At 51.3% G+C, this 26,960-nt stretch overlaps 1 protein-coding gene across 2 annotated transcripts in view; it reads right to left on the bottom strand.

Moving 5' to 3' along the window:
* Positions 1-26,960, bottom strand: part of PAX2 (paired box 2) — a 78,236-nt gene that overhangs the window by 17,728 nt on the left and 33,548 nt on the right. The window contains exons 6-8 of one of the 2 annotated variants that reach the window (XM_055559916.1): positions 22,253-22,321; positions 3,137-3,312; positions 776-902 (exon numbers count right to left, since the gene is read on the bottom strand). In XM_055559916.1, coding sequence (XP_055415891.1) covers positions 776-902; positions 3,137-3,312; positions 22,253-22,321 — 372 coding nt within the window. The remainder of the gene's footprint in view (positions 1-775; positions 903-3,136; positions 3,313-22,252; positions 22,322-26,960) is intronic. The other variant, XM_055559917.1, reaches the window with a different exon arrangement.

Here is a 26,960-nt window from a genome sequence, read left to right as displayed (position 1 = left end):
CTTTCCTGGCCCGGAAACCCTTTTCTGCAGTGCCAGCCCGCAGCTCGGAGGCCAGGAGTGTCATCAGCTGGGCCCTCCACTGCGCCGCACCTCGGCCTTCTTCCCCTCTAGCTGCCTCTGCTGCTCTGCATCCACCTGGATTAGGTGCCCCGCCCCCTGCATCGAGGGACGGGACCCTGTCTGGCCTTGAAATCAAGCCTTGGTCTCAGTGATGTCTCTGAGAAGCTGGAGAAGGGCTGAACTAATTGAGCTTATCTATTACCACAGAACCAGATGCCATGCCCTGAAGCCCAAAGCCACAATTTTGGTACTCCCGGGCTGCCCAGAGGAGAGGGACACAGGTCTTCCAGGGGACTTGGGGACACGGGAGTGTGGAGGCTCAACATTGAATGAGCACTCAGGCTCCATTCTTGCTGGCCTGGCTTATTTACCCTCCTTCTCCCATGTACATCCTAGCGAGAGGCTCATAATTCTCACCACCTTGGTAGAGGCAAGAAAAAAAGGCACAGAAAGAGGCAAAAGGATGGGCAGAAAGAACCAGCTATAACCTCTCCTGGCTTTGACCTTTTCAGGCTGCAGCACACAGAGAGCCTGCCGATGGTGTTTTCTCCCACATCTGTACACATCTGTTGAGGAAGTGCCCTGGCTTTTGGAGACTCGCTCTTTCTACAGAGATCATGGCAGGGAGCCCACTTGTCACACTGGGCCCCAGATGGCATAGGCTGAGGCGCCCCCACTGAAAGCAGTTTCCCCACCCTCCTGGAAGCCCCCTTACCAGTCACAACAGGGTATGTCTGCGTGCCTGACACGTTGCTGCCCAGCTCGGGGTTGGTGGATGCAGATAGACTCGACTTGACTTCATCAAGCCCAGGGGTCAGGGCTGGGAGGGAGTACTCATTCCCCTGGGAGGAGAGAGAAAAGAGACAGCTCGCTATTGACGCACACATGCGGAGAGGCCTCGGTGTGCAGATGGGGAGGAGGGACGGGGAGTCCTCCCAGATGGGGTGGAAGGAGCTGGCCAGGCAGAGGGCGGGGAGGGTGGGAGGGGTAGGCTCAAGGGATGATGCAGAGTTGTGTGTGGGGGAGGCAGACCTGACTCTGGGAAGTTGAGGGGCAGCCCGTCCATTCTTGGTGGGTATCCAAGCACCCTTGACCTCTCTGCAGCCTTTCCTGCTTAAGAAGCCCCCAAGGGTGAGAGGTAGCAGTGGGAAACCCCCTGGTAAGAGGCCAGGGGTGTTTTCAGGTGCCCAGGGGTAGGGAGTCTCAGGGAGGAGAGATGAAGCCTGATGCGATAGCAGAGGCAGGAGCTGGGGGGAAGGGCCTAGTGGGGCCTCCAGCCTGGCACTGCTGGGCTGCTGATCGGGTGCTGGCGCCCCTTTTTAAAAAACAAACAAAGACAGCCTCACGGGCCCCTCGCTCTCTGCCTGTGCACTGGGGTATGAAATTGGGGAGGGGGAGAGTCCACATGGCTAACAGAAGGGTGGGAGGGGGCCAGTCATTGACTCTGAAAGGGTGTCCTGCCTGAAACACTCCGGTAATTGCCTTTTTATTGCAGCTACCGCCAAGCCAGACCCCAGAGCTGGGCCGACCAGGAGCCCGCACAAAGCAGGAAAAGTTGCTCTGATTAATATTACGTTAAATTAAAACTGATTTTCTGTGCTTTCGGGTCCGTTTTTTTCTCTTCCGCTTCCTGCCCCCCCCCCAGAGGACCCCCTCCCCTCCTTGGCTGGACAGGATTGCCTCGTCATTTCCAATTCCTTCTCGTATTGATCTTCCTGTAGAAATCAGTTTTGTAATTAGCTGCAAATTAGGCCTTCTACTGGGGGTGAAGCTGCCCCCTGATTTATCACCAGAGTAATTCGCTGTGATCGGAGAGAAATTAAAATGAACTCAATTAGGCTTCGGATTTGCTTTATGGGCCCTGCTCCGAGTTTCAGGGGGAAAAATGACTGTGCTGGTGTTTAATAGTCTAATGAAAGTAAATAAAGGTTATTCATTGTAATACAGCCGGGGACTCGGGGAGGGTGCACCAAGCCGCCCGCCTCGGCCGGCTCCTCCTTTGTTGGTTTATGGCTCAGGGCACCTTAAAAAGACTTTTGATTTTTGTTTTATGAAGACAAACAGCTTATGGGATAAAAGGACGGGCGGGGAGAAAGGCGAATGGCTGAGAGCTGTTGGAGTCCCAAGTAGAACTGTGCTGTGCAGAGTCTGCGCGGCTGTGCTTGTGCATTGTGTGCAGGTGTGTGCTGAGTGTGCAAACATGGCAGGCTGTGCTGTGCCCGCTGTGGGCCTGGCCCGGGCCGCAGTGTGGGGAGAATGTGTGTGTGCTCCCGTGTCGGGGCATGCACGTGCAGCGGTGGGCGGGGGGCTATCCTATCTTCTGGGTGAAGGCGGGCATGGAGGGGTGCTGAGTTGGTGGTCTGGGGGAGGGCACACCAACTGGCTGATGGGCTGTGGGGGAAGGGGTGGGGAGGGAGCAGGTGGGTGGTGGATCATCTGTGAACACATGCACACATGTAAGTGTCAGGAGTTAGGAGATGTGTTTTGTGTGTTGTGCTGGGGTGTTCTGGGTTGTTCTGCATCTGTGGGAAGTACTGGATCTGAGGGGTGGGCTGTCAGCCTGCCTGGGGTCATGATGGACAGCCGGGTAGGGGAGCAGGAGGCGGGCACTGGGCTCTCTTCCTGACACCTCCTGGGGCAAGAAGAGTATCCAGGCTTCCTCAGACTTTCTGTAGGACTCTAGGGGCATTTAGGCAAAGGCTGTTCCTGAGTACCCTATGCCAGGAGCACAGGATGGCAGGGCTGGAAGCGACCTGTCAGGTCTTCCGTCCAAGCCCTTCATTCTATAGACAGGGAACCTGAGGACGGGGCTGAAACTGAGACGGGGTAAGACTTGCCTATGGCCATACTTGCACCCAGAACTCACCGTTTCTAACTGCCACATACCATGATGATTTTCTCAGCTTTGTCATAATGTCCTCGTGTGAGGGTGCTTATAGGGTGCGCACACACGGCACACCTACAGGCAGCACATGTGATGCTGGGTGTGCACCTGGCCGACCTGTATGCATGTCCTCCAGAAGCCTTGCTCTGCCCAGTCCCTCTCCCTTCTCCAAGCAGAGCGCTCCTTCCTCACCTGCTCTGATTTGATGTGCTCTGATGCCTGGAAGACGTCAGGGTAGGAAGGACGCTCAAAGACCCGATCCAAAGCTTCCAGCTGCTGCTGGGTAAAGGTGTCGGCCCGCAAGTGCTTCCGCAAACTGTCCACGCCACTCTGGGAGTCTCCATTGGGGACTGAGCCCTCGGACACATCTGGAGGACACAGGGGCACTTGGGGCATGAGCGCAGGTGAGCAGAGACACAGAGCAAAGCAGTGGGCAAAGGGGGTGGGCACTTGGCTGGGCCCCCGGGGCTCTGTACCCCTTCTAGGACTCCTACGCCCAGTTTTGAAGCTTGAGGGGCTGACCCAGGGGCTGGCCATGCGTCAGAGTCCTGATTGAGGGAGCCAGCGCCCCCAGAACGACCTGGGAAGACAAAGGGAAGGTATCACAGCTGGGGGTGGGGGTGGGAAGGACTAGGCAGAGGTGGGGGAGCCAGAGGGGCTCTTGGGACATATCTCCCCTGAACCCCTCCTGTCCCTCAGCCCTGGGTCAGCCTGGGGGGAGGAGCTGGGTGTCTCAGGCCAGCATTACTGAGCCTGTGGAGAATTGAACTTGGCTCTGAGATGAATTTCAGTTCCACTGACTCCAAGGGTGGAAAATCATCAAATCTCCGAGGCTGAGTGTAACACAGAGACTGGGTGAAGTAATTAACTTCACCACTGAGGGAGGAGGGACTCGGGGCCCAGCGGAGGCGCTCTTCTTACGTTGGGTCAGGCCTGAGACTGGAGCAGGAGGAAGGCAGGTGACAGGGAGCCAGGAAACACAACTCGGGCAGAGACTGAAGCCCAGGTCCTTGCAGATGCTGCTGTGCTCTGAGGTAATCGCCCCCTCAGCTTCTGTCTTTGACCTGAACTCTGGCTCAACTCTGCCAGAGGCCTGCTCCTTGGCCACTTGCTTCCTCCTGCCATCTCCACAGAGACCTGAGACCCACCCCAGGTCTGAAATACCAGGACAGTGCCACAGAGTGCCCACTCCCTGGGGCTGCAGGCCAGTCCCATCTGTGTGCTGCTTTCCCTGGGCCTCCCATCACTTGGCTACCCCTGCCTCCCTGGCCCTGCCCTCTCCATCTGACCCGCGGGGGTTTTCAGAGTGCACAGTGGGCCAAGCACCCGCTCAGCCCACATTCCCTGAACCCCTGCCCCGCCACTCCCCGGGCCCAAAGCTGGGTCCTTGCAGCCACCGCGTGGCCACTCCTTTGCTTCCCTCAGCCCAAAACCAGCTGGGGAGTCTTGGGCCTGGGGCCAGCCATGCTGGAGGCCCCAGGGTGTTCCTCTGGGACTGTTATATATATCAGTTTATAGGTGATTATATGATATGATATAATCAATATTGCATTATATACAGTAACACCATACAGTATCATTCAGGAGACCATAGAAAATATTACATATTGATTAACCTCAACCTGAAGCCATCGTCTCTTGCTGGTCTCCCAGATGGAGCAAGGGGATCTGCTTTCCTAATGGGACTTCCTGTCTTCACTCCATCCTGGAGGGGGTGGGAAAGCAAAGAAAGTGTGTTGTGTGTGTGTGTGTGTGTGTGTGTGTGTGAAAGAGAGAGAAATGGAGACCAGGATGATGTCTGAGGTAGACAGACAGACACAGGGACAGCATGAATGATATTTCTATGTTCCCTGTGTTCCTAAGGCCACAAAACTTGTGTTTTTTCTGTGTAAGCCTCTGGAATGATTTTCTGTCTTAGAGGGAGTGCGTGCTTCTCTCTATCTGAGTTAGGTGGTGACATATATTTATTTTCCCCTTTTGAGTATCTTCTGTGTATATGCGTGCATTTGCACACATATACACATCCAGGTAAGCATCTGGGTATGTATAAGTGGCAGCACAAGAACCTTTCTGAAAAGGTGTGCGTGTACGGTGTGACTGCACAGGGAGTGTGAGCCCACATCCCTATGTTTCTCCTGCGCCTGCTTCTCTTTCAAGGACGTGCCATCATCCTAAGGCCAGCCCTTGGAGCTATTAACATCTGCATGTTTCATTGTGTCTAATCCTCTGTTGCTGGAGTCCTACCTTTTTGGGAAGCCTTTCTGTCAGGGCAGAGGGAGACAGTGAGTGTCTTTGTGTGTGGTTACTCCAGTGTCACCAATGGGTCCTGGGGAGTCAAGTGCATTTGTCTGTGAACACAGCCTCACATGCTACATGCATGGGTGCTATGTGCAGTGAGACTCATACTATGCCTCTCTGTAGATTTGTGTATATGCCTGTGTGTGGTTTGGCTCAGCCCGTGTGTGTGTGTGTGTGTGTGTATGTGTGTGTGTGTATGTAGGGGCTGAACTGAAGCTTTGTCCTTAGGTCACTGGCTGGAGGAGTCTCTTTTCCTTCATTTATTCAGGGGCCCTTCAGATCTTGACAAATCTGTCACTCTAAATTTGCGAGAGATTATGGTGCTCTCTCCCCAGCCCGCAGAGAGGTGATATATGATATCTGCTGCCCCTATTGATTGCCTGATCTGGTGGCAGAGGCCGGCGAAATGAACTTGAAATGAACATCATGCCTCAACTCATTGTGCGTATAATACACTACTTAATCCCACATTTTTCAGCCGCTATGGAATTCAATTGATCAATCATGTTCCACTGATAGTACTGTTTTAGGGGTTATTCCTGCTCCCTCCACTCACTGACCTTTTTATTTATTTATTTTTTTTCGTATACTCAGGCCCTGGTGATAAGACAGGTTACAGAGGCAGCCACAGAAAGGGGAGGGAGGGAGGAAAGAAAGGTGAAAGGAAGGCTGATCCTGGAAGAGGTGGTGGGGAGACTGGGAACGGGGAGAAGGGGAGAGGGAAGAGGGGTGGGGTGGGGAAGAGACAGAAGGTGCCAGAAGGGCAGAAAAGCAAACCAGGGTGATGGAGGCATGAGGCTGCCAAAGGCTTGAGGAGACCCCCCAAAGGAGAAGGAAGGTGATAGGGAATGGGAAAGACAGCAGTCGTGATGAATGGCGGAGGAGCACAAAGAAAGTTGTGGGGAACAGGGTGGAAAGTCGCAGGGGCAGGGAGAGGACAGTGGCATTACTGGTGGGAGACAGGGAGGCAGTGCCCCCCGGGTCAGCCCGCGGGCCCACAGGCTTTCACAGGCTCTCCCCAGAGACCAGGGTGGTACCCTTCCCTCGGCTAGAGAAGGGAGGCTGGAGTAAAGGTAGGAGGAAGGGTGGGGAAGGGAGGCAGGCAAGGAGGCCTGGACTCAGAGGTCCAAGGCGGAGGAAGCTCAGTGAAGGAGGAAAGCCAGAGGCAGAGACAGGGCAGAAAGAAAGAGAGGAAGAAAGGGAAGAAGCTTCCCGCAGCAGATGCCTAGAGAAGCACAGGCTGTGCTGAGGGCATTTGCCCACTTGCTGCAGGAATGAGCCCAGCTGGCTCTGCTTTCCTGGAAGCTCGGGGATCCAGATGAGGAGCACAGCCCAGAACCCGGGTCGGGGAGGGGCTGGAGGGTAGAGGACAGAGGAGGAAAGAAGAAAAGAGTAGAGGAAGAACAGAGACCATGGAAAAAGAGAATTGAAAAGGAAGAGAACACAAAGCCATTGCCTGTACCTCCCACTGGCGGGGGTGCATCCTCAGGACGCGGAGAAAGAGGGCCCGGGTGGGCCTTCCCAAGGGTGGAGTCTCAGAGGTGGCATTGGGGAGGGGTGGGGCTGGGCTAGGAGACACTGCCAGGCACTGGACAGCTCTCTGGGGCGAACATGGAGGAAGAGGCAGAAGCGAGTCTTGATCTGGGCTTAAGAGTGAGCAAGAAGGAAAGTGATTAGACAGCATCCACCTTGCCAAGGAGCCAGGCTGGGAGCTCCTCATGGGCAGGAACCATGACTAGTGTGTCTCTATAGCTGCAGTGCCAGGCACGGCGCTGGGCACAGAGTTGGTACTCAATGAATGAATGAATGAATGAGGCTGTCCTGAGTAGCATTCAAAGCCAGACCCCTAGCAGAAGGTCTCTGAACCAGCCACCTGGCTGACTTGGCATCCCAGGACATCCAGTCACTTGTCAGGCAAGTCCCACGCAGCCCCAGGTGTCAGAGGATGTGAGAAGCCCACAACCGGCCCCTGCATCGACTCACACATATTCTTCACCCGCTCCACTGCTTGTTAACTTCCAATAGCATCAACTCTGGTCCCTTCCCACTCACACCAACACCTTCCTGCCTACCTACAGTACCTCTGTCCAAGAAACAGAGCACGCTGTGTTCCCAGTTGAGTGAAACTTGACCTCGGAGCTGCAGATGCCATCTAAGGCAGCCGGCAGAGGCTGCTTGAGAACAGGGCCCAGAGACGGCCCTTACGTTGGACTCCCCGCACCTCGGCTCTGGTCAGAAGGTGTGGGATAAAGCGGGTCTACCTGCTCATTTCTGGTTCCAGGGAAGTCCTTCCCTAAATGACACAGTGGGCCCTCAGCCTTCATCTTGATGGGAAAACTGGCCCAAGCCTTGTCAGGGCTCCAAGAGGAGGGCAGGAGTATGATGCCACACGTCCTGGGCTTTCTGGAGCAATTCTGATTTCCAATATCCTTTCCTACTCTCAGGCCCCACTTTCAGATTGAGGTTAGAAAATGTGGTTGCTGAAGGTTTAGTAACCTTGCCCCCTCCCCCAAGGGGACACCCTGCACTTGTATGTGGAGGGTTCAGCCCTGTTCTGCTGTCCCTGCTCAGCCACCATCCATTAGCAGCTCACAGCACTGAGAGCTTGTTCCATTTAACCCTCCATCTGATCCTCCCAACAACCTGTGAGGTAGATGCTGTGATACCTCTTTTAAAGATAAGGATGGGACTTCTCTGGTAGTCCAGTGGTTAAGAATCCATCTGCCAATGCAGAGAACACGAGTTCGATCCCTGGCCCAGGAAGATGCCACTTGCCGCAGGGAGACTAAGTTTGTGAGCCACAACGACTGAGCCTGCACTCTAGAGTTGGTGCTCAGCAACGAAAGAAGCCACCTCAGTGAGAAGCCCACACACCACAATCAGAGAAAGCCTGCAAGCAGCAGCAACGAAGACCCAGCACAGCCAAAAATAAAAACATTTTTTAAAAAAGGAAACCAAGGCAGAGAGGTTAAGTGGCTTATCCAAGGTCATGCAGCTGGTAAATGAGTTGAGATTTGAATTCGGGTCTGTTTGAACCCAGAGCCTGCCCTCCACATCATTTCATTCTGCTGCCTGGGTTCCAAACCCAGGAGACCCAGCTGAGGGGCCGCTGACCCCATCCAGGATGCTGTGTCCCTCCCAGGGTCCCCCTTTTCCTGATTTGCACCCTCCCTACACTGAAGCTACAGCCTATGAGCTGCTGAGCCCAGACGGTACGAAGAATGATGAGGGGACACTTGGTCCAAACTCCTCATTTTAAGGTAATAAAACCCAGCAGGGTGGGCGGTGAGGTGGGGGAGGGGAGGTGACTAGTCCAAGGTCACAATACGAGGCAGCAGGACTCTCAGAACTGGAGGCCATTCCAAGTGCCGTGTCCACTCTGGCATGAGCCATAGCATATCTGAAGGAGAGTGAGCTCCCGTAAGTCCTTTCCAGAAGGAGACAGCATATAAATAAATTAATTAAACAAACTGCTGAGTTAAAACTTTGACGCAGATTATTCTTTCAAAGGGAACAAAGGCTTGTATTGTCTTCTCTGACCGCTTCATATTTGCCTAGCAGTTAACAGAAAGCTTTCGTAGATCTTATGTTATTTGGGCTTCCTAACTACTCTCTAGGAGAAGGCAATGGCAACCCACTTCAGTGTTCTTGCCTGGAGAATCCCAGGGACGGGGGAACCTGGTGGGCTGCGATCTATGGGGTCGCACAGAGTAGGACAAGACTGAAGGGACTTAGCATCAGCAGCAGCAGCAACTACTCTCTAAAATAGCTAGGGATTATAATCCGCTTTTTACTGGTGGCTCAGATGGTAGAGAATCCGCCTGCAATGCGGGAGACCTGGGTTTGGAAGATACTCTGGAGAAGGGAACGTCTATCCACTCCAGCATTCTTGCCTGGAGAATTCCATGGAAGGAGGAGCCTGGTGGGCTACTCCATGGGGTCCATGGGGTCGCAAAGAGTTGGACCCGACTGAGCAACTTTCACTTTTTACTGGTGAGGAAACTAAGGTTCAGAGTAACTGAAGTGCAGGTTAAACGAGGATAAATGGCTAGATTAAGGGTGTATCTACCAGGCTCTACCAGGGAGCCTGGCACATGGAAAGTCCCTGTGGACAGTTGTGGCCTGAGCAGCAACGAGTAGCAGTATCTGCTGGTCCAGCCCACAAGTAGGGCTCCAGCAGTTGGGCCCTGAACTCCACGCAAAAGAAGAGAATTGTAAAACCAAAGATCACCTTGACCAGGAGAGCCACCCACAGGGTAACAGTGATTACTCCCTGATCATGAGCAAATGCTTTACTTCTCATCTAAGTTTTTCCATATGATCCAGGCTTTGTACAAGAAGCACATACCACTTTGAGAATCATTAATAAAAATGACTTTTACTCCTCAACAAAAAAGGTGTTATCTCCTCATTCACTTAGCCTCGTCACTCCCCATCCATTCCTGGACTGCGTGGGAACACAGCCCTACCTCCCACCCCTCTGATCCCAGGCCAGATCGCTCTGGCTGGCCAACCATGAATAGGGCTGGCCAGTGAGGTCTCAGAATCTTAGGGAGGAGGGCAGGCACTGATCACCACATATTAGGGATGAGGGCTCGAGACAAGGGACAAAACACAAGAGTTCTGTCTTCCTTTTGTGTTGACACTGTACCTGAATTCCCCAATGTAGGTGGGGGTGATGGTAATAGACAGAATAAAATTATGCCATTTCCTTGGTTAGAAAGCACCAAGGTTCATCAAAGTCATTGTGGAATGAACAGGGGCTGTCCACTGAACCCAAGGAAGTAGGAATCAGGCATTTGAGAGGAATTCTTTTAAAGTATAGCAAAGAAGTATATTAATGTCAAATTAACCCAAATACACATGTCTACCCATCTATAGGGAAACTGACAACATCAGGGCTTCCACATACACGCATTAATCCATTCAATTTTATTAGGTATTTACTATCACTATTCTCATTTTTTCAGATGAGAATATTTGTTCAACATCTCCCAACTAGAAAGTAGCCAAAGGCTGGATTTGAACTCAGGAACGCCTGACTCTAAGGCTCTCTCCACTCTATCAGATTTGTTTTCCTTGTCAAAGATCATCATCGCAGCCATTTACTGAGCACTAACTCTGTATGAGGCAGGCTCCAGGTGCTTTCCACACATTATCCCTAATCCCCCACAGAACACTTGCAGAAGAGATACCATTAGTCTAATGTTACAAACGGAGAAATAAGCTGAAAGAGAGTAAAAAACGTGTGTGATCACACAGCTAACAAGAAGCAAGCTCAGGGAAAGTAAGCCTTACTTCACCTGTAGACTAAAAATGACCCGGAAAAGTGATACAGGAAGAAAAGAGAAAAGTGTGGAGGAAGTGGGGACACTAAGTGATGGACCTCGGCCTCTAGGGGATTTGGGGAGCAGGAGCAATCAAGGGTACTGGGTCCAGGTGAGGGCTCTTTCCTGCATCCCATTCTGGTTGGTGGCCTCTACCCCCCTTTCTCTGCCTTAGCTCCTCTCACACCACCTTCTTCCTCTGCGGGGTTCACCCCCAGGCCACCCCCAGTCTCCCCAGCTGCCAGTTGTTGCAGTTTCAAACTCAATTGTTCTCCTCGGTACTGAGGCAAATGGAGTCATTAATTACCTTCTATCGGCTGGGCTGAGTTCAGAACGCGATCAATATCCCCGCTTGTCATTCAGGGCAGCCCGCCTGTGCAGCCCCAGCCCCACCCCCACCCCCACGGCGGCCAGGACCAGAGGTCTGGGCTGCCACCCTCGCCTCCCCTCTGATGGAGGGCCGGGAGAGAAGTCAGAGATGCTGAAGAACCAGGCTGCTCTCCAGACTGGGAGAAGAGCAAGGATTCAGAGAATGGAGAGGCGAGTGGGAAGGAGGAAGGAAAAGGAAGGGGATGAGGGGGTGAGGAGAGAAGGGCAGGAGACCAGAAAGGAAGGAGAAAGCAGGAGAGCGGAGCGCCACATGCTGGGAAGGGGCTGCAAGGGCCGGGTGGGAGAAGGCGCTGATGTAAATAAACACTATCCAGGGAGGTGGGATTACATTCTGGAACCATGGCCTCTCGTCCTTATATTAATACTAGACAATCCGTGGGACTGGCCTGGCCAGGCACCCCAAGCCAAGTCCAAGAGGACAGCATAAAGAAGCCCTTGGAAACCTGGCCTGAAGCTTTGGCTCTGAGCAACAACAGCTTCTGCCCAGCCTTCCAGCCCTGGCAAACCTGCTAATTGTGACCAGGCTCTGCTTCTCAACACTCCATGTGTTCAGGACAGGGTGGAAGACAGGGGGTGGCTACCTGCCTGCCTGACCTCAGTCTTACTGTGCCAATTTACACCCATGTGTCTCTGGGGACACGAACTACATCTGTGGTCCTAACATAATACTGGACTAGGAGTAACATTTTGCTGGGCTGAAATTCTACTTTTATCCCTCACCTGCTATATGTCCTTGGCCACGTCTCTCGAGCTTTTCTAGACTCTTTCCTCAGATGAACACCAGAGGGTTGCTAACTCCTACCTCAGCAGGATTCACTTCTATGTTCTCTGCGTTCCAACAAACATCTATCCAAACCTCTATTGTAGAAATAATAATAACTAAAATCGATCCAATTCCTATTATGGTACCAGACACTAAGCCTAACATAATCCAATGATTTAATCCTTACAATAACAGCAGCTAACATTAAGTGCTTACTATATATTGGGCACTCATCTAAGAAGTTTACATATATTAACTCATTTCATTTTCACCAGAACTTAAAGCAGGAAGCTTCTATTATTATCTCCATTTTGTAGGTAAGGAAATGGAAGTGCAGAGGTTCAGGAACTTTCCTAAGGTTACATAGCTAACTAGTGAAGGAGGAGGCAGAAGCAACCCAGGCGACATGCCTCTGGCAGCTGAGCTCATAACCTGGAGAAACTGAGAGCTAGCGAGGTTGGGTAACTCGCTCTAAAGCACTCGTTCCAGACAGTAAGTGGCAGAGTCAAATTTAGAATCCATATGTACTTAAGGTTTTGTTTTTTTTTTTTGATGTTTGTTTTCTTCACTAAACTCTGACTATTTTAAAGCCAGGGACCCATCTTTTTTTCATTTTTGTAAATCTAGCCCAGAGCCTGGCACATAGTAGCTGATAAAAGAATGCTGGCTGCTTTGTAGTATAGAATTCCAAAAGCAAAGATTGATTCATTCTTTACTTGCCTTACAGTTTACCTTTAGAAGGAAAAAGCAGCAGCATAGGACTTTACTAATTCACATAGGAATTCAGTGTTATCACATTTTATAGCTAGAAAGTATCATGGAGATAATTTAATCTGATGGCTTCTTACAGATTAAAAAAAAAAAAAGAGGCTCAGAAAGGTTGAGTGATTTTCCCATGTCACACAGCTAGTTATCCTTAGGATAGGAACGAAAGCTCTCGTCTTATGCCCTTTTCCAGTATTCCAGGCTGCTTAATTCTGATCAAGAAAGAGGAAACTGATCAAAGGGAAGTACTGGGGATTTGGGAAGAAAAGAACCATGTCTAGAGTTGACAGTGGCAAAAGAAGAGGACTCGGGCAGAATCCGACTCGAGGAAAGCAAACTGCTATGCCTTGAGGGAAAGAATGGCTGTGTGCACCCACAGCAAGAGATTCTAGAGGGGAATATAATTCCATGAGGACAGGATGCTCTAAAAATGAAATTCCACTGCCACAAGCTCAAATAATCAACCTGACAAAGTAAAGAGAGTGGGAGTGGGGGAGGGGTGGAAAGAGAGGGCATTTAAGGGAAATCGTTGTTGCTGCACACGAATGAGCTTTAAAATATGATGAGCCTAGATTTTAAAAGGACATGTACATGGAACAGTGGAAGATTATGCAATCATTAAAAAAATCATGTTTTCAAAGAATATTTAATGATATGTGAAAATGGTCCTATATAATGTTAAGTGAAAAAAGTGAGATGCAAGCTATATATACAGTGTCATTCCAATTTTGATAAAAATTATACATATATATGTAATATATATAATTATACATAATATAAAGAATTATATACACACAGGAGACAAAAAGACTGTAAAGAATATGCCAAAATTCTAACAGTTGTTATCTCTTGGTGATGCAATTATGGGTAATTTTTTTTTAAAACTATTGTATCTTCTGAATATTTTTACAATGAGCATATATCACACTTAGTATCAGACAAGTTATTTTTTTCTTCTTATAAAGGACAGGAGGGAGGAGGGGACCATAACCAGGGATAGATATGAGAGTAGCAGGAGCCTGTCAGGAAGACAAAAGCTCAGAACAACTGAAACAACAAAAAGGGCCTTGGCAACCACATTTGGAGAAAGAACAAAAAGGAAGGCAGGCTTAGGCTCAGTGCTCAGGAAAGGAGGTAATACTGAGAGAAATGAAAGAGAAGGCAGAACTTCTCAACCCCTGGCTTGACTTTGTCTTCTCCATCAAAGAAAAGAATCCTCAAAATGAGACCAGCAGGAGATGCCCAGGCAGGCGGGAGCCAGGTGCGTAACTCTTAACCATTTCAACTGAGTTACCTCTCCCAGGCTCAAAGAACTCAAATATCAGGACCTCAGGTGGGGCAGGGTGGTGGGGTGAGGTGGACAGGATCCTAAATTTTTTGTTGATAATCCTTGAGCAGTCACAATGAAAGGGCAAGGCAGTGACAAGATCAATGCCATAGCGAAGAAGGGGGACAGGTAAGCTTATGGAAATAACACTCTAATATATTTACTATTAGGGTCTGGAAATCTTTAGAAGAAATTATCATGCAGGGGCTTCCCAGGTGGCACTAGTGGTAAAGAACCTGCCTACCAATGCAGGAGACGTAAGAGTCATGGGTTCAATCCCTGGGTTGGGAAGATCCCCTGGAGGAGGGCACGGCAACCCACTCCCAGTATTCTTGCCTGGAGAATCCCATGGACAGAGGAGCCTGGTGGGCTATGGTCCATAGGGTCTCAAGAAGTCAGACATGACTGAAGTGACTTAGCACAGCACACACAGCATATCATGAGTTAATTTATGGGCATTAGAAAAGAGGGATACCATGGAGGCTGCATGCACTCACCAAGAGTAGGTTGTAGCAACCTAACTAGTTATCATTACTTAGGTCAAATGCCAGCCCCACCAAGACTTCCTCCATTGCCGTGGTGAGAAGCAACTGACCCCTTCTTTCTTGACATTTATCATTAGCACTTTATACTTTGATCATAGATCTATCACAATCTGCTTGTATAATGGTAAGCACTATCTATCTATCTATCTCCCTACTAGACTAGAAGGTTTTTGAGGTCAAGGACAGCGTCCTTCCTGTTTACCTTTGTTAAGTCAGTTCTGTTATGCTTTATCCATAGCAGACATTCAATCTGCTCATCAACTTATATTGGATTTTTTTAACTGATTGAGAAAACACTGCAGATATGGCAAATGTTAACATTTCACAGAAAATCTTTCTAAACTTTATGAACAAGATGAAGAACAGCAAAATGGGTGACGGCTGTTGGGCTCAATAGTTCCTAAAACAGCCAGGAGGGACAGCTCTACTGGTGTGCCTTGTGGCTCTCCTTTATTTTAAAGGAAAATAACTCTTTAAAAAAAGCTACTTGGATGATGACATAGAAGACATCCTTAAGATCTTATTCGGGTGAAATTAAGAGCCCAAACCAACAAGATGAAATTCAACAGGGATAAATGGAATGCCCTGTGTTTAGGGTTTTAAAAAATCAATTACACAAGTGCAGAATGGGGTAGACTTGGCTTGATAGCAATTGATGTGAAAAAGATCTCGAGGTTTTCGTTGACCACGAACTCAATATGAGCTTCAGTCTGACACGGCTGCTAAAAAATCGAATGTAATCTTAGGCTACATTATGGATGTAGACTCTCCAGATGGACAATGGCAAGGGTTCTACTGTACTTGGCTTTGGCTAGACTGTCTCTAGAGTTCAGTGGTCATTTAAGAGGGATTTTAATGGTCAAGAATGAATTCAGAGATGGGTAACCAGGATGGTGAAGGACCTCCCTTACGTGCAGGGACCACACCATGTGAGAAACTGAAATCCACCCGCGGCTCAGCCCAGTGTCTTTTCAGATGCTCATTAAACCAGATGGAATGAATGGAAGGGAGGGAGGAGGGGGAGAGAGGACTGTCGCATCTTGGCCTCCATTCTGTGTGGTAAGTGTTCTTATCTGTTTTAAAGATGAGGAAACAGATGCAGAGAGATTATGTAATCAGCCAGAGCAAGTAAGGAGCGGAGATGAAGCCCACATCCAGACATCGAGATCCCAAGTCCCATGCTCTCCCCTTACCACCACACTGACTCAGTACAAAGGCCATGTCGCTACCAGTGACAACTGTCCATCTGGGTCCTGTGTCCAGGCAGGGGCCGTGACCTGTCAGGAAGAACTGCTGCTGCGGAGAGTTTTATGTGCATGGCAGATAAGACCAGATGACCTTTAGGAATCTGACTCCTCCTTGTCACCACTCTCAGCCCAGCCACTGGCCTCCCTCCATGGGGGAGACAGCCCTAGGGACAGCCTCTCCATATTTCAGCCATTTCCAGCTTCAAGTTCCATTTCCTGCCTGCTCTTCTAGCCACTTGCCTGGATTCCTACTGAACGCTCAGCCACGTGGCTCAGCATTGAATTAACAGCTTATCGTCTGATCTAGGGAAGCCTTGCCTCTCCAAAGACTGTGAGTGCTGTGAGGTACACATCTTGGTTATTTGCTTCTCTTATACATCCCAACACGGTGGGAACTTCCGCCCACAGAGATCCCCAAAGAGGTCAGTGAAAGCTTTCTCAGTATCCCACAGACTCTCAGTTCTCTGAAACTGTTTGTGGGAAATATGCCTGTGGACAGAGGGATGGACTGAATGATCATTTAGGGAGAAGGGGGATATATGGAGGAGACCTAGAATCCCCGAGAATGATACCGGTACAGTTACTTTCCCTGTTTTGGATAAGTTAGCCTCCAGTTTGCAGAAAAGAAGTGCACAGGCTCCCGCTGCCAACACACTGCTAGCGTGGTGTGCGTGACCTCCGGTGGAGAAGCAGGAGGGTGAGCAGGGACAGGTAGGGGAAGGGGAGCAAACAGGTAGTGGGAGAGAGAACAGCTGCAGAGAGGAAGAGGAGGGGTGAGTTTTGGGTGGATTTGGGTGAATTCCCCACAGTGATCAACTTTCCTGGCCAAGAGTATGCGCTGTGCCTTCCTGCTGGCTGCGGGCAAAGGCTGGGGCTCTGGGCTCACTGGCCACTGGAGGGGAAGGAGGGCTGGCTGGGGTTCTGTTTGGGTGGGACCTGAGGCCTCCTTCGGTCCTGTTTGGGCTCTCGGGAGGGCTGGGGCCTTCTGCCTGGAGCCGGGCTCCAGCTGCGGCCAGAATCAGTTAGAAACCTCTCTGGAGCCAGAAGGGAAGGGGGCTTTGTTAGCTCAAAGGACACAAGCAAGGCGAAAAATTACATACCAGGCCGCTCTAAGTATGCTTGTTTAGAGAAACTGCTTGCATTTATGAAGTCTTTGGTGCGGAAAGCAGGGTTGCAAATGACTGCATCAGAGCGACAGTAAAGGCCATTAATTTCCTGTTATGTTTTCCTGTGTTGGGGGCTTTATTAATTTAATTTTACACTGTTGAACAACAACGAGAGCTGACACTGCCACACCGCCACGGCTGGGGTTTTCTTTTTGTGTGTGTAGCAAGGCTTTGCCTGACATGCAAATCAACGCTATTACCAGAACCAATAAAGATGTGTGGAAGCAAGAGGGAAGGGATGAGGATGTGAAGGGAGGGAGAAGGGGAGAAAAGAGGAGAGAAAGGGCAAAAGCCATCCCTGGGCAGTTTCTGCCTCGCTCCATGCCTCAGGTCTCCTGGCTTCCCAGAGCATCCTCCTCAATCAGCGATTTCTAGCCCCTCTTCCCCTTCCCTTGTACCCCCTCCTCCTTGACTTCCTGCCTTCAGGTGACTCCATCTCTGCTGTCTTTCTCTGTCCCAGCTCCTGGAAGAACGTGAGTAGGGACATGGAGCTCCCAGTAAGAGAGGTGTATGTGGGGGCGGGGGTAGGCTTCTCCCCTTGCCCATTCTCAGCCCAGGCATGTCAAGGAAGCACAGGGACAAGAGACTGGAGGTTGTCCTCTGTCCCCTCCACCTCTCCCCAGCCAGAGGTAAGGCCTCTGCTATATAGTTCCCTTTCCAGTCATTTTTCTTCGCACTCCCCTTTCCTCTAAAGCTAAGGATTCTGGCCTACTTACATGTTATTAGTGAACACACACATGAACCCATGTGCTTGTGCACATGATGAAGAGTCTAGAAAGTGACTCCAGCTTGCTTGTAAGTCCCTCTGAGCACTCCCATAGCCTACCTGGTCAACCATTTATTTCCTTTGAATTCCCAGAAAAAAATACTGTCTCTGATTGTTTCTCCTTAAGAGATTCTTAAGTTTCTCCTTCAGAGCTGTCTTCAGTAGCCGTGAGGTATTACATTGGTCTAGACCAAGTTGCCAAAGAAAAATGGATCGCCAGTATCAGAAATACAGGCAGGTTCCTGGGAGACCACTTTTTGGTCCCTTTTCTTTCCAGGACCTCAAGATCACCCACACTGCCCTTCTCCCAGAGCTGCTTCCATAAGCTGGTTGCTCCAGTGGTCCACACTGCACAAGTGATGGAGATGGGGGTGGGGAAGTAAGAGCACAGGGAAGCACCCGGGGACCCTCCTACCAAACACTTATCCGCATCCCTCATCGCACGCAGGCTCTGCCGTCTGCTGGGGCTGAGAGGGATCTGTGAGAGCCAGAGAGAGGGGGGGAGAAATAGAGTCCGTGCATCTTGCCCTCTGTCACTGGCTTGCTCGCACTCCTGCCTGCACTTTCTGCTTCGGGAGCTGTCTGGCAGGCTTGGAGAGGCTGTTGGACAGATTCCAGCTCTCCCCAGGAGGAAAGCATAAACTTCATAAACTGCATTTACTTTAATGCAGGTTCCTGGGGCTGCTTTCCTCCAGCTTTTCTTTCCTCCCCTTGTCTGCTCTGTCTCGATCACATTTTATCTCTGCCCCTGTGTGCACCCGGACCACACACACACACACACACACACACACACACACACAATGTGGCTAGTGCTCCTGAAAAAGCTGAAGTCGGGGCAGGAGGAAGACAGGCATGCATGTTGTAAAAGCTCTGTCTGCAGGAGAAAGCCTAGCCCCAGAGAGACCCTGTGAGATGCCCACACGCCTGTCTCCAGTGGAAATGAGCACAAAGGGTGCTTTGAGGCAAGCAGGCAGGCACCCCAGGGGAGGGAGGGATGCTGGCATTTCGCTGGGATGGCCAAACGAGGAGCCACCTGAAGGCTGGGCCACGGGCTCCGAGGCCGGGAGGGAGAGAAGGCGACGCCTCCACACAGGTTGAGGTCTGTGAGGCCTCCCTTGTCTGGGGCTGTCAAGGTCAGCAGGTTTGGGTTCACCGAAGGGTCAGGATGGTTTGAATTACTGGCTCTGCGGCAACTCTGCTCTGAGGCTCGTGATCAGTCTCTCAGCCCTCCCCCAACCCTCCTGGAAGAATGGGGAGGGTCCCAGAGACCCCTACTGGCCACCAGGGCCCTGAGGAAGGCAAGTGATGGTGGGCGGAGGCTGGGGGGAGGCTTCCCTGGGCCCCAGCGCCCCTCTGGAGCAGACACCCATGGTTGGGAGTTTACTGGGACCCATTCCTCTAGCAGGCTGCAGGGCTGGGTCTCCCAGGCTGCCTTTTCCCTGACCCTTTTTCTGAGGGATCCTCTAGGACCCTGCCCTTCTCATCTGCCCGTGGGCCTGCAGAGGAGACGGTGCCTGGAGGAGGCGAGCCTTCCTGCAGAAGGGCCTGAGGAGCAGCCTCAGGGCCCAGCTCTTCCCTCCATGGCCCCGCCTGAGGGAGAAGGGCAAAGCTGAGGCAGCGGAATTCTTGCTTGGTGCCCTTGCCCATGGGGGAAGGAGGACAATGCCTACCTGCAGGGCTTGAAGGGAGTTACCGAGTGAAGACATTCTGACAAGGTGGGTGTGCATACACAGATGTGGCAGTGGGAGGACCCGAGGCCTCTGCCCAGTGCCCTACTGTGCTCCTGCCACCCCAGTTTCCAGTGGTGGAGGGTCGCACACAGCCCCTCCAATGCGAGTCTGTGCATTCTTTCCTGGGGAGTGGGGTCGACCTATCCATTCTGACCTTTTTGACACTTTACCAAAAAAAAAAAATACATGCTTTTGTGCTAAACCTTAACATACTTCCTCAAACAACCAAATGTAACTCTTCATCCACAGCAGCATGAACTGGCTGGGAAACTAAGGCGGTTAATGACTCAGCTGCATTCGCTGGTATAATTGCAGGTATTTATGTACAAATTCACGCACCTACGTCAGCTACACACAGTCATGGCTAAACCCTGGTTCCTCCCTACTGAAAAAGGTACGTTCAGGTGTACACAGGGCCCCAGGCAAAGGTCTTAATAAAACCTTTAAACCTGCCTCTGTATAATGACCTGGTTGGCGTTCAACAGGCTCGTAGCCAACATTACCCTGAGAGTTTAGCTAAAATATGTGATCCAACTATGATAGAAAAATTCCCCGCTTAGGTATGAACGGTCTAATTTCCCAGGTTACTAGGAAGATATATTCATAACAATGAATGTGTGTTCAGAAGTGGATTTTTCGGGGGCGTGTGTGTCTTAGTGAATGCTGACCTTTGAACCTTAGTTCGCTCTTGGGCTGGATGGACAGCAGCCAGGTTTTGAATATTTGTTGGAAAATGAACATAGGCTGAGCTTTGTTCACGCAAGGTAAGGTCAGGTACCTGTCTGGACGGATGATTCCCTCTATGGAGATCTGGTTTCTGAACTTTCAGAGGACCTGGCTCCTGGGGGGTCAGAGTCTGTGACCTGTGCTAGGTAGCAGGTAGTGTGTGTGAAATCCTATCATTCCAGCAATGATCCACAGAAGCACTTTCCTTACAGAAACTCAAGCTCTGCATGACTTCCCTCTGCCAATCTGTCTTCATGCAGTGCCTGGTAGGGGCCTGGAGGACAGGAAAAGCCAAAAAGGCTCTGCCACGCTCAGCCCATGATGTAAGTTCACTTCAGAGGTGTGAGAGCCCAGAACTTCTGGGTCCATGCTCCCGGGTGGGTCTTCTCTAAGAAGGAGCTGTATGGCTGGGTTTGGCTGTGATTTTAAGGGTTTCGTGGCAAAAAGACATAATTGCGCCCAAGTACCGAGTTTAGGTTAAGGAATCAGTGCAACCTGCTTTTGTTCACCCAACATAGTGCAACCTCACCTTGCCTTCTGGGCCCTCCTAGATCTGCGGACTCAGCAAAACATCCCTAAGATCTTTTCATGAAGGGAGCACTCAGATCCCTCTCTGCTTTCGCCAGCCCCCAGCCTCTGAACCAAAAGGTCAGAGAGAACCGGCCCTGTGGGCCCCAAAGAATTGGCTCCTGCCTCTGCCTCTAGATGTCCACCCGTGCAAACCTGCCACGGAGAACTCACCTGCTGACCCCCTCAACAGGACTGCAGGTCCAGGCCATGGACACCCAAAGAACCAGAGCCTGGCAGCTGGCCAGGGGCAGTCTCTCCTCTCTCCTGGGGTCCTCCTCACCTGCCTTTTCTGACACCAGCACTCCTCCCACTGTCCCTCCAGAAAGACAGCGGGGAAGGGAGCCGGGTGACCAGGGCATGCCTGGTTTACATTAATGAGATACACCGAGGGTAATCCAGCCATGGAGGCAGCCTACAAAAGGAGGTGATCGCGGGCGGCCAGGAGCAGAGCGGCTCAGGTAATTGGTTTATCTATCTGGAAGCAGGGGGAGCAATCTCAGCACAGACAGACTAGCAGTAAAGTCTCTTCCTTAAGGCTATTTCCTTTGTCTTTTCAATTGCTTGCACATCCATGTGAGAGAGGGAGAGAGTGTTAAAGAGAGAGGGAGAGGGAGAAATGTTAATTTGTGAATTAATGGCTTTTCTCAGCGGAATTGTAAATTCAAATGTCACCTCACACGGTGACACCACGGCTGGTCTGCTGAAGAAGCAATGATAAGATCCCCCACCTCCCTCGGTGCCCCTCCCTCCCCAAAGATAGCTGCGGAGTGGAACATGCTACTTTTAATTTGCAATAACAACACAACAGAGGTATGTAGTAATGACTGCCTTCTTCTCCCCTCCTCCTGGCTTCCTGCACCCCCCCAGTCCAGTTGGCTCCCCACTTCCTCCCTCCCACCCCTGTGCTCTTCTGAAACAACACCTCACCTCACTCTGGCTCACCCCCCCCACCCCACCCAGGCCCTGATCACATGGGGGGTGTGTGCCTTTGGAATTGACGATGCTGCAACCCTCTCTTCTCCTTCAATAATCAGGGAATTAATGACCCTGAAGTTAAAGTGAGGCTGATACCGAGGCCCTGCCCAGCGTTGGGAAAAAGCCTTCATTGTTTTCAAGCAGGAGGCGGGCAGCAGAGAGGGAGATTCATGGATGGAGATTGAATATGCAATTTTCTTTCACCTTGCCAAGAGCTGCCCCTGGGCTGTGCCTGGCCTAAATTTTTCCTTTTACCATCTCTGCCTTATCCGGCCCTCCCACCTCCCTTCCATTCTTTCCAGAAAATTACCTTCAAAATTGATTTCCACTTTTACAAACAAATATAATGGGAACACAGGAAAAAACTTGGGCCGTGATGAATTAGGGCTGTCAGGTGCTTCCAGGTCTCCTTTGCTTTTGTTTTACTACCCGATCTGCTCTTTGTTTTTCCAAGGGCTGGAAAAAGTGCCCCCATCCACTGAGGGCCTGACCCTCCAGGCCACCAGGGCCTCAGCCCCCCAATCCAGTAGGGCCCAAGGCGGAAGTGAGCCAGGCCCTGAGACTCTGTTAGCCTTTGGTTTCCAGTGGAAGCCTGGGCCACCTCCTCCTAGTCTGCTCTCTGACCCTTAGGAACCCACTCACTAAAGAGTCTCTAACCGCCTCCCCAGCTCTCTCCCCTGGCCCCCGCACCAGGCTCCCTCTGGCCCCCATACCTCTTAAAGTCCAGACCAGATGCAAACCTCCACCTCCTCTAATGTGGGCAGGATCAGTGTATACCTCGACTAGAGCAAATAAGAGACAGACAGACACTGAGAGATCGCGAAAGGCAGGCAGGTCAAAGACCAGAGGTAAATCCAGAGACTGGGAGACCAGGCTCCTCTGTGAGGGTCCCCAGCCTCAGTCTCCCTTGTGGTGGGGCCCAGGCCCCGCTGGAGGCAGGACCAGGACAGACCATCCTTTTGCCAACATGGTAATGCTGACATGGGCCTTTGGGCAAAACTCTACATGCACATCTGTGTCTCAAGACCAGGCAGCCTGAGCACACCCAGGCCTGGCTCAGGACTCTCCCCATCCCCTGGCGCTGGTGACAGGGACACAATCGTGCACCTGCTCACATTTGATCATCTCTCTGCCTGTATGCACTACCCAGAAAACTGTGTGCCTGCCCAATGCATGGCATCCCATGTCCCCTTTCACCCAAAGGTATCAGAAAGGTAGAAAACACACAATACCCACATCTGCATAAACCATGTGAGAAAGCACCTATGTGCACAAATCAAACACACATTTCCCAAGGTAAATAAATAAACGTGTATGTGGGGGCAGAAATACACAGCAATGGATGGAGGGAGGGAAGACTCCATGTTGGGGAAGAGGAGGTCCTGGGTTTATTTACACACATCTGAAACACCTTTGGAGGCTAATAAGAGATGATACATGGCCCAAGCGGATGGCCACAGAGCAAATGTGAAAACAGAGATGGACAGAGCTCCTCCTGGTTACACAGGGAGGCTGGCATCTTTCCTTGGCTGCCCTGGTCCCATCCAGGTTGGTTTATCCAGCATCAGCTTCCCTAGGCTGCTCTGTTTAAAAGGAACCGTACCAAGATGAGGGTGCTGGCACCCACAAAGTTTCCTCTTGACACAACTTCATTTCCCCTTGAAACATAAACCTGCCAATTTTTCCTTCCTCCCCAGACACACAGTGAGCCATCTTCAAAGATGGAGTTGGCTCAGCCCATGTCCGTGATCTCATGTAGTCCTCTCCATGGTCCCCGTGAAGTCAGTGCCGTCACTATCTCCATTTTATAGAGGAGAAGACTGAGCTGATGAAGGCCAAGAGGCTTGCCCAAGGCGCTATGATGCAAACCCAGCTGCGCCTCCCTCCAGAGCCTTTCCCCACCAAGTCACATTGCCCAGCCCAGCCCAGCCAGGGATTGCCTGCTGGCCTCTCTACCGAATCCTCCTTCTACATGGGGCCCTTTGCAGCCTTCTCTTGCTTGAAGCCTGGGATCCTAGATGGGGCAGGAGCTGCTCCTTCCTACAGCATAATCCCCTCATCTGCTCCAAGTCAAACCCCAGCAACACACAAGGGACTTCAAGGAGGGAAACTAAGGAAATCACTTCTCACAGTGACGGCTTCAGCCAAAGCAGAAGGGAGCTAATAAAGGCAGTGACAGGGCTTGGCTGCTTGCAGCCATGCAACCTGCTCTGCCTGCAAACGTACAACTGCACTGCCTTGGCACCACTCAACTGCACAATTCATTGTGCACCTAATTAATGGAAGGCAGAATCATGGCCCCTGCATTCCCATGCATCAAAGGATAATACCGACACACCTCCCCTTGCACAGATCTAAAGACTCACACCATACGACTTCATTTGGATTTTTGGACAAGTGATATAATTGTTCTGGGCTTCACCACCACTGATGGACGGCAATGCTTTAAACCATGGCCAAAAGCAACTGGGTGAAGGCAAAGGACTTTGGTCCTGGAAAAATACAAGAGTCCCTGTTCTGCAGTCACATCAGCCAGCTCATGCAATGTTCCGTGATGCAGTGTCCCTAAAAAGGACTCTAACATACCCACCCAGAGTTAGAGCCAAGAAGAGGGACAGATTTCCGGAGGGTACTGAATGGGAATCTACCTTCTCAGACTGATGGATGGCCTGTCTGCCAGGTGCTTTATGACATAACTTCCCCATCTATTCCTGGTCTGTCTACCTGTCTCATTCCAGGATCTTCTGGACTCTTGGGGGGAAGGGGGAGGGTCAAAGCTTCTTGACTAGCACCTTTCTCAAAGGAAAATTCTGGAGATTTTTCCATTCTTCCAAAGGCCAGGGCATGAGAGGGCGTCTCAAGCAGGCTCACAGTCACTGTTGGTTTCCTTTTTCCCCAGAGTCACAGCTGATCGGTCCTTTACTAATGTCCCCACAGATCTGATTGCTGCAGATACTAATAACGCTGTCCATATTCTGAGTGCCAACGCCAATAATGCTCTGGGTATTATCACTGTGAACACCAATAACTACTGCTGAGATTGTGTCCAATAATGCCAGCACACGCCGCAGCGATTGTCCTCGCTAATGCCCACCACCGTGACATTGTTAGAGCTAAAGAATAGGCCGCACACTGTACCCATAGGCAGGAGCAGGAGTGGCTTCCTTGAGGACAGAGACGCTCACAGCTGGCCCCTGGGCTATGACACTGCCAGGGAGATGCCCCCCATGTGTGGGGCCAAAATCAAGCTGGCCTGGCAGGGGCACAGGGCCCTCCAGTAGGAGACCTGTCCCTCCACTCCCTCAAGGTCTAGTGCCTTGATGAGCACCCTTGTTCCCATCCCAGCCCCCCTCAGGTCCCTGGGCCAGCTCTCTCTTTCGCCTGCAGTGCCGGCGGCCCGGGAGCTGAAGGACACACCTGGGTGTCTCTGCGGCCCATGCCCGAGGCTGCCTCCTGCGCCCGGCCTGCCAGCCGCTGTGCTACCTTGGCCTGACTGCAGAGTTGGGCTACATCATCTTGACACTTAATTATCTCCCCTGTTCTTAATCATCTGAGCTGCTCTCTAATGCAAACTGGGCCTGGCTGCTTGGAGGTGCCCGGAGTTGGGGGAGGGGGTGGCTGTGGAGGGTCTGCCTTTCCTGTCCTCTCCCTTCCCACCTGGCCTGATGGATCAAGTGTGTGGATCATGTGTGGTGTGGGGTGTGTGTGTGTGTGTGTGTTGTGGCACAGGATGGTCAGGGAGAACTGGCTTTCCTCATAGGTTCCGGCCTCCACGAGGGAAAGGACAGCTCCATCTGGCCTGGCGTTGGTCAGAAGGAAGGGTGAGTCAAGGCAAAAGAACCTCCCCACCTCCCCAAAAGAGAAGCAGGGTCTCTGATCCTCCTTGCCACTGAGCTAGGCCTTGGGGTACGTATTTATGCAATAAGAGTAAATTTAGAGACTGCCATTACCTCTCACCTAGAATTCAACTGCTTCCTGAGGTGTCTCCCCGCTGCCATCGCTACCACCATGCTGGACCCAGCCCTGCTCTTGTGCCCTTCCTGATCAGACACTTTTGGTGGCTTTTCATGTCTGCAGGCAAAAGTCCCATCTTGGCCTGCTCTCCCATACCCCTAACCCTCCACTTAGCCCTACCTCCACAACTTCCCCTCAGGCCCTTTCATCCGAGCCAAAGCACCCCTGTTTTCTCCGCACAGTACCTTCTGGCCACCAGGCTCAGTCTGTCCCATAGAATTTCAACTACCATTGTCTTTGAATCATGCCGCTTGTCCATCCCTTAAGCCCCTCCTCAGAGGGCAGCCCTTCCTGGGGGCTCACTCCTTCCTCTGTCTGAGTTCCCACAGCCTGCAGCCCAGACCTCCATCACAACACAGATATCCAGATACCTGAGGGGCCTTTCTGCTCTCTGGGCTCATGTGTTTTATACGCCCCCACTAGACTATAAGCTCCTTAAGGACAAGAATCATATCTTGTTTTGCTCTGGGAACCTAGAGCACCAAGCCTTTCTTATGAGTGATGCCCAGAAAAGGTTCACTGAATTGAATTGACTTGAAACAATGAATGTGATCAATTGCTCAGAGAGGAGAGCACTCTGTTCTGCCCACCTGCAGTGGCCACAGCCTCAGGCCAGTGCTTCTCTATCTCCAGCCTCCTTCCTTGATCTACAGGAGTCCAGGAAGTAGTGGACATGCTTGACCCCAACTTCAGACCAGTGGGAAGGAGTCCAAAGGGGGTCCTGTGGCCTCCCCCAGCCCCCTGGTTGTCTCACAAGTGCTAAGGGTTTAAAGGAGAAATCCTCAGGGTCTGAGGCAGACTTCCAGATTACTCAGGGTGCTGGGGAGCTTGGCGAAGACCTGAGTATGGGGAAGCCCCAGGGAGAACTGAGACGCAGGCCCTTTCACACAGCCGCCCCCTGCCCATCAGTGGCTATTGCCAAAACAACCACAATGAAATTTAGTGAGTGGCAAAGGCCGTGGCAGCCAAATGTGTTTGGATATTTTGGAAGAAGGAGAAATAGAGCCAGACAAGCTGTTTTCCTGTGAAACGAGGCCATTAGGGCTTCTGGAAGGAGGCCAGACCCGGGTCATCACTGTCTTGCCAGACCCAGGCCTCTCCTACACACTGTCCCTTTCTGCTGGAGTCCGGGGCTCTCACACTCTCTTTACCCTCAGCCTGGGCCTAGGGAATCTCAGCTTTGTCTCTTTTCTCTGTTCCTTACCCTCTAGAGCTGTCCCAATCAAGGGCTTCTCTGTGCTTGGGATGACTGCAAGATTTACTGTCCAAATAGGACATTTTTGAGAGAAAAAGGAGATGCTGACTGGCCAAGATGCAGAGACAAAGGCATAAATTGAGACTGTCTGGATAATGCGATATATGGTCCCCCACCTATGTTCATATTTAGAGGGTTCTATTTCATGGGAG

The sequence above is a fragment of the Bubalus kerabau genome, chromosome 22 (genome assembly GCF_029407905.1).
Source record: "Bubalus kerabau isolate K-KA32 ecotype Philippines breed swamp buffalo chromosome 22, PCC_UOA_SB_1v2, whole genome shotgun sequence".
Classification (NCBI taxonomy): Eukaryota; Metazoa; Chordata; class Mammalia; order Artiodactyla; family Bovidae; genus Bubalus; species Bubalus kerabau.
This window is presented reverse-complemented; position numbering and strand designations above follow the sequence as displayed.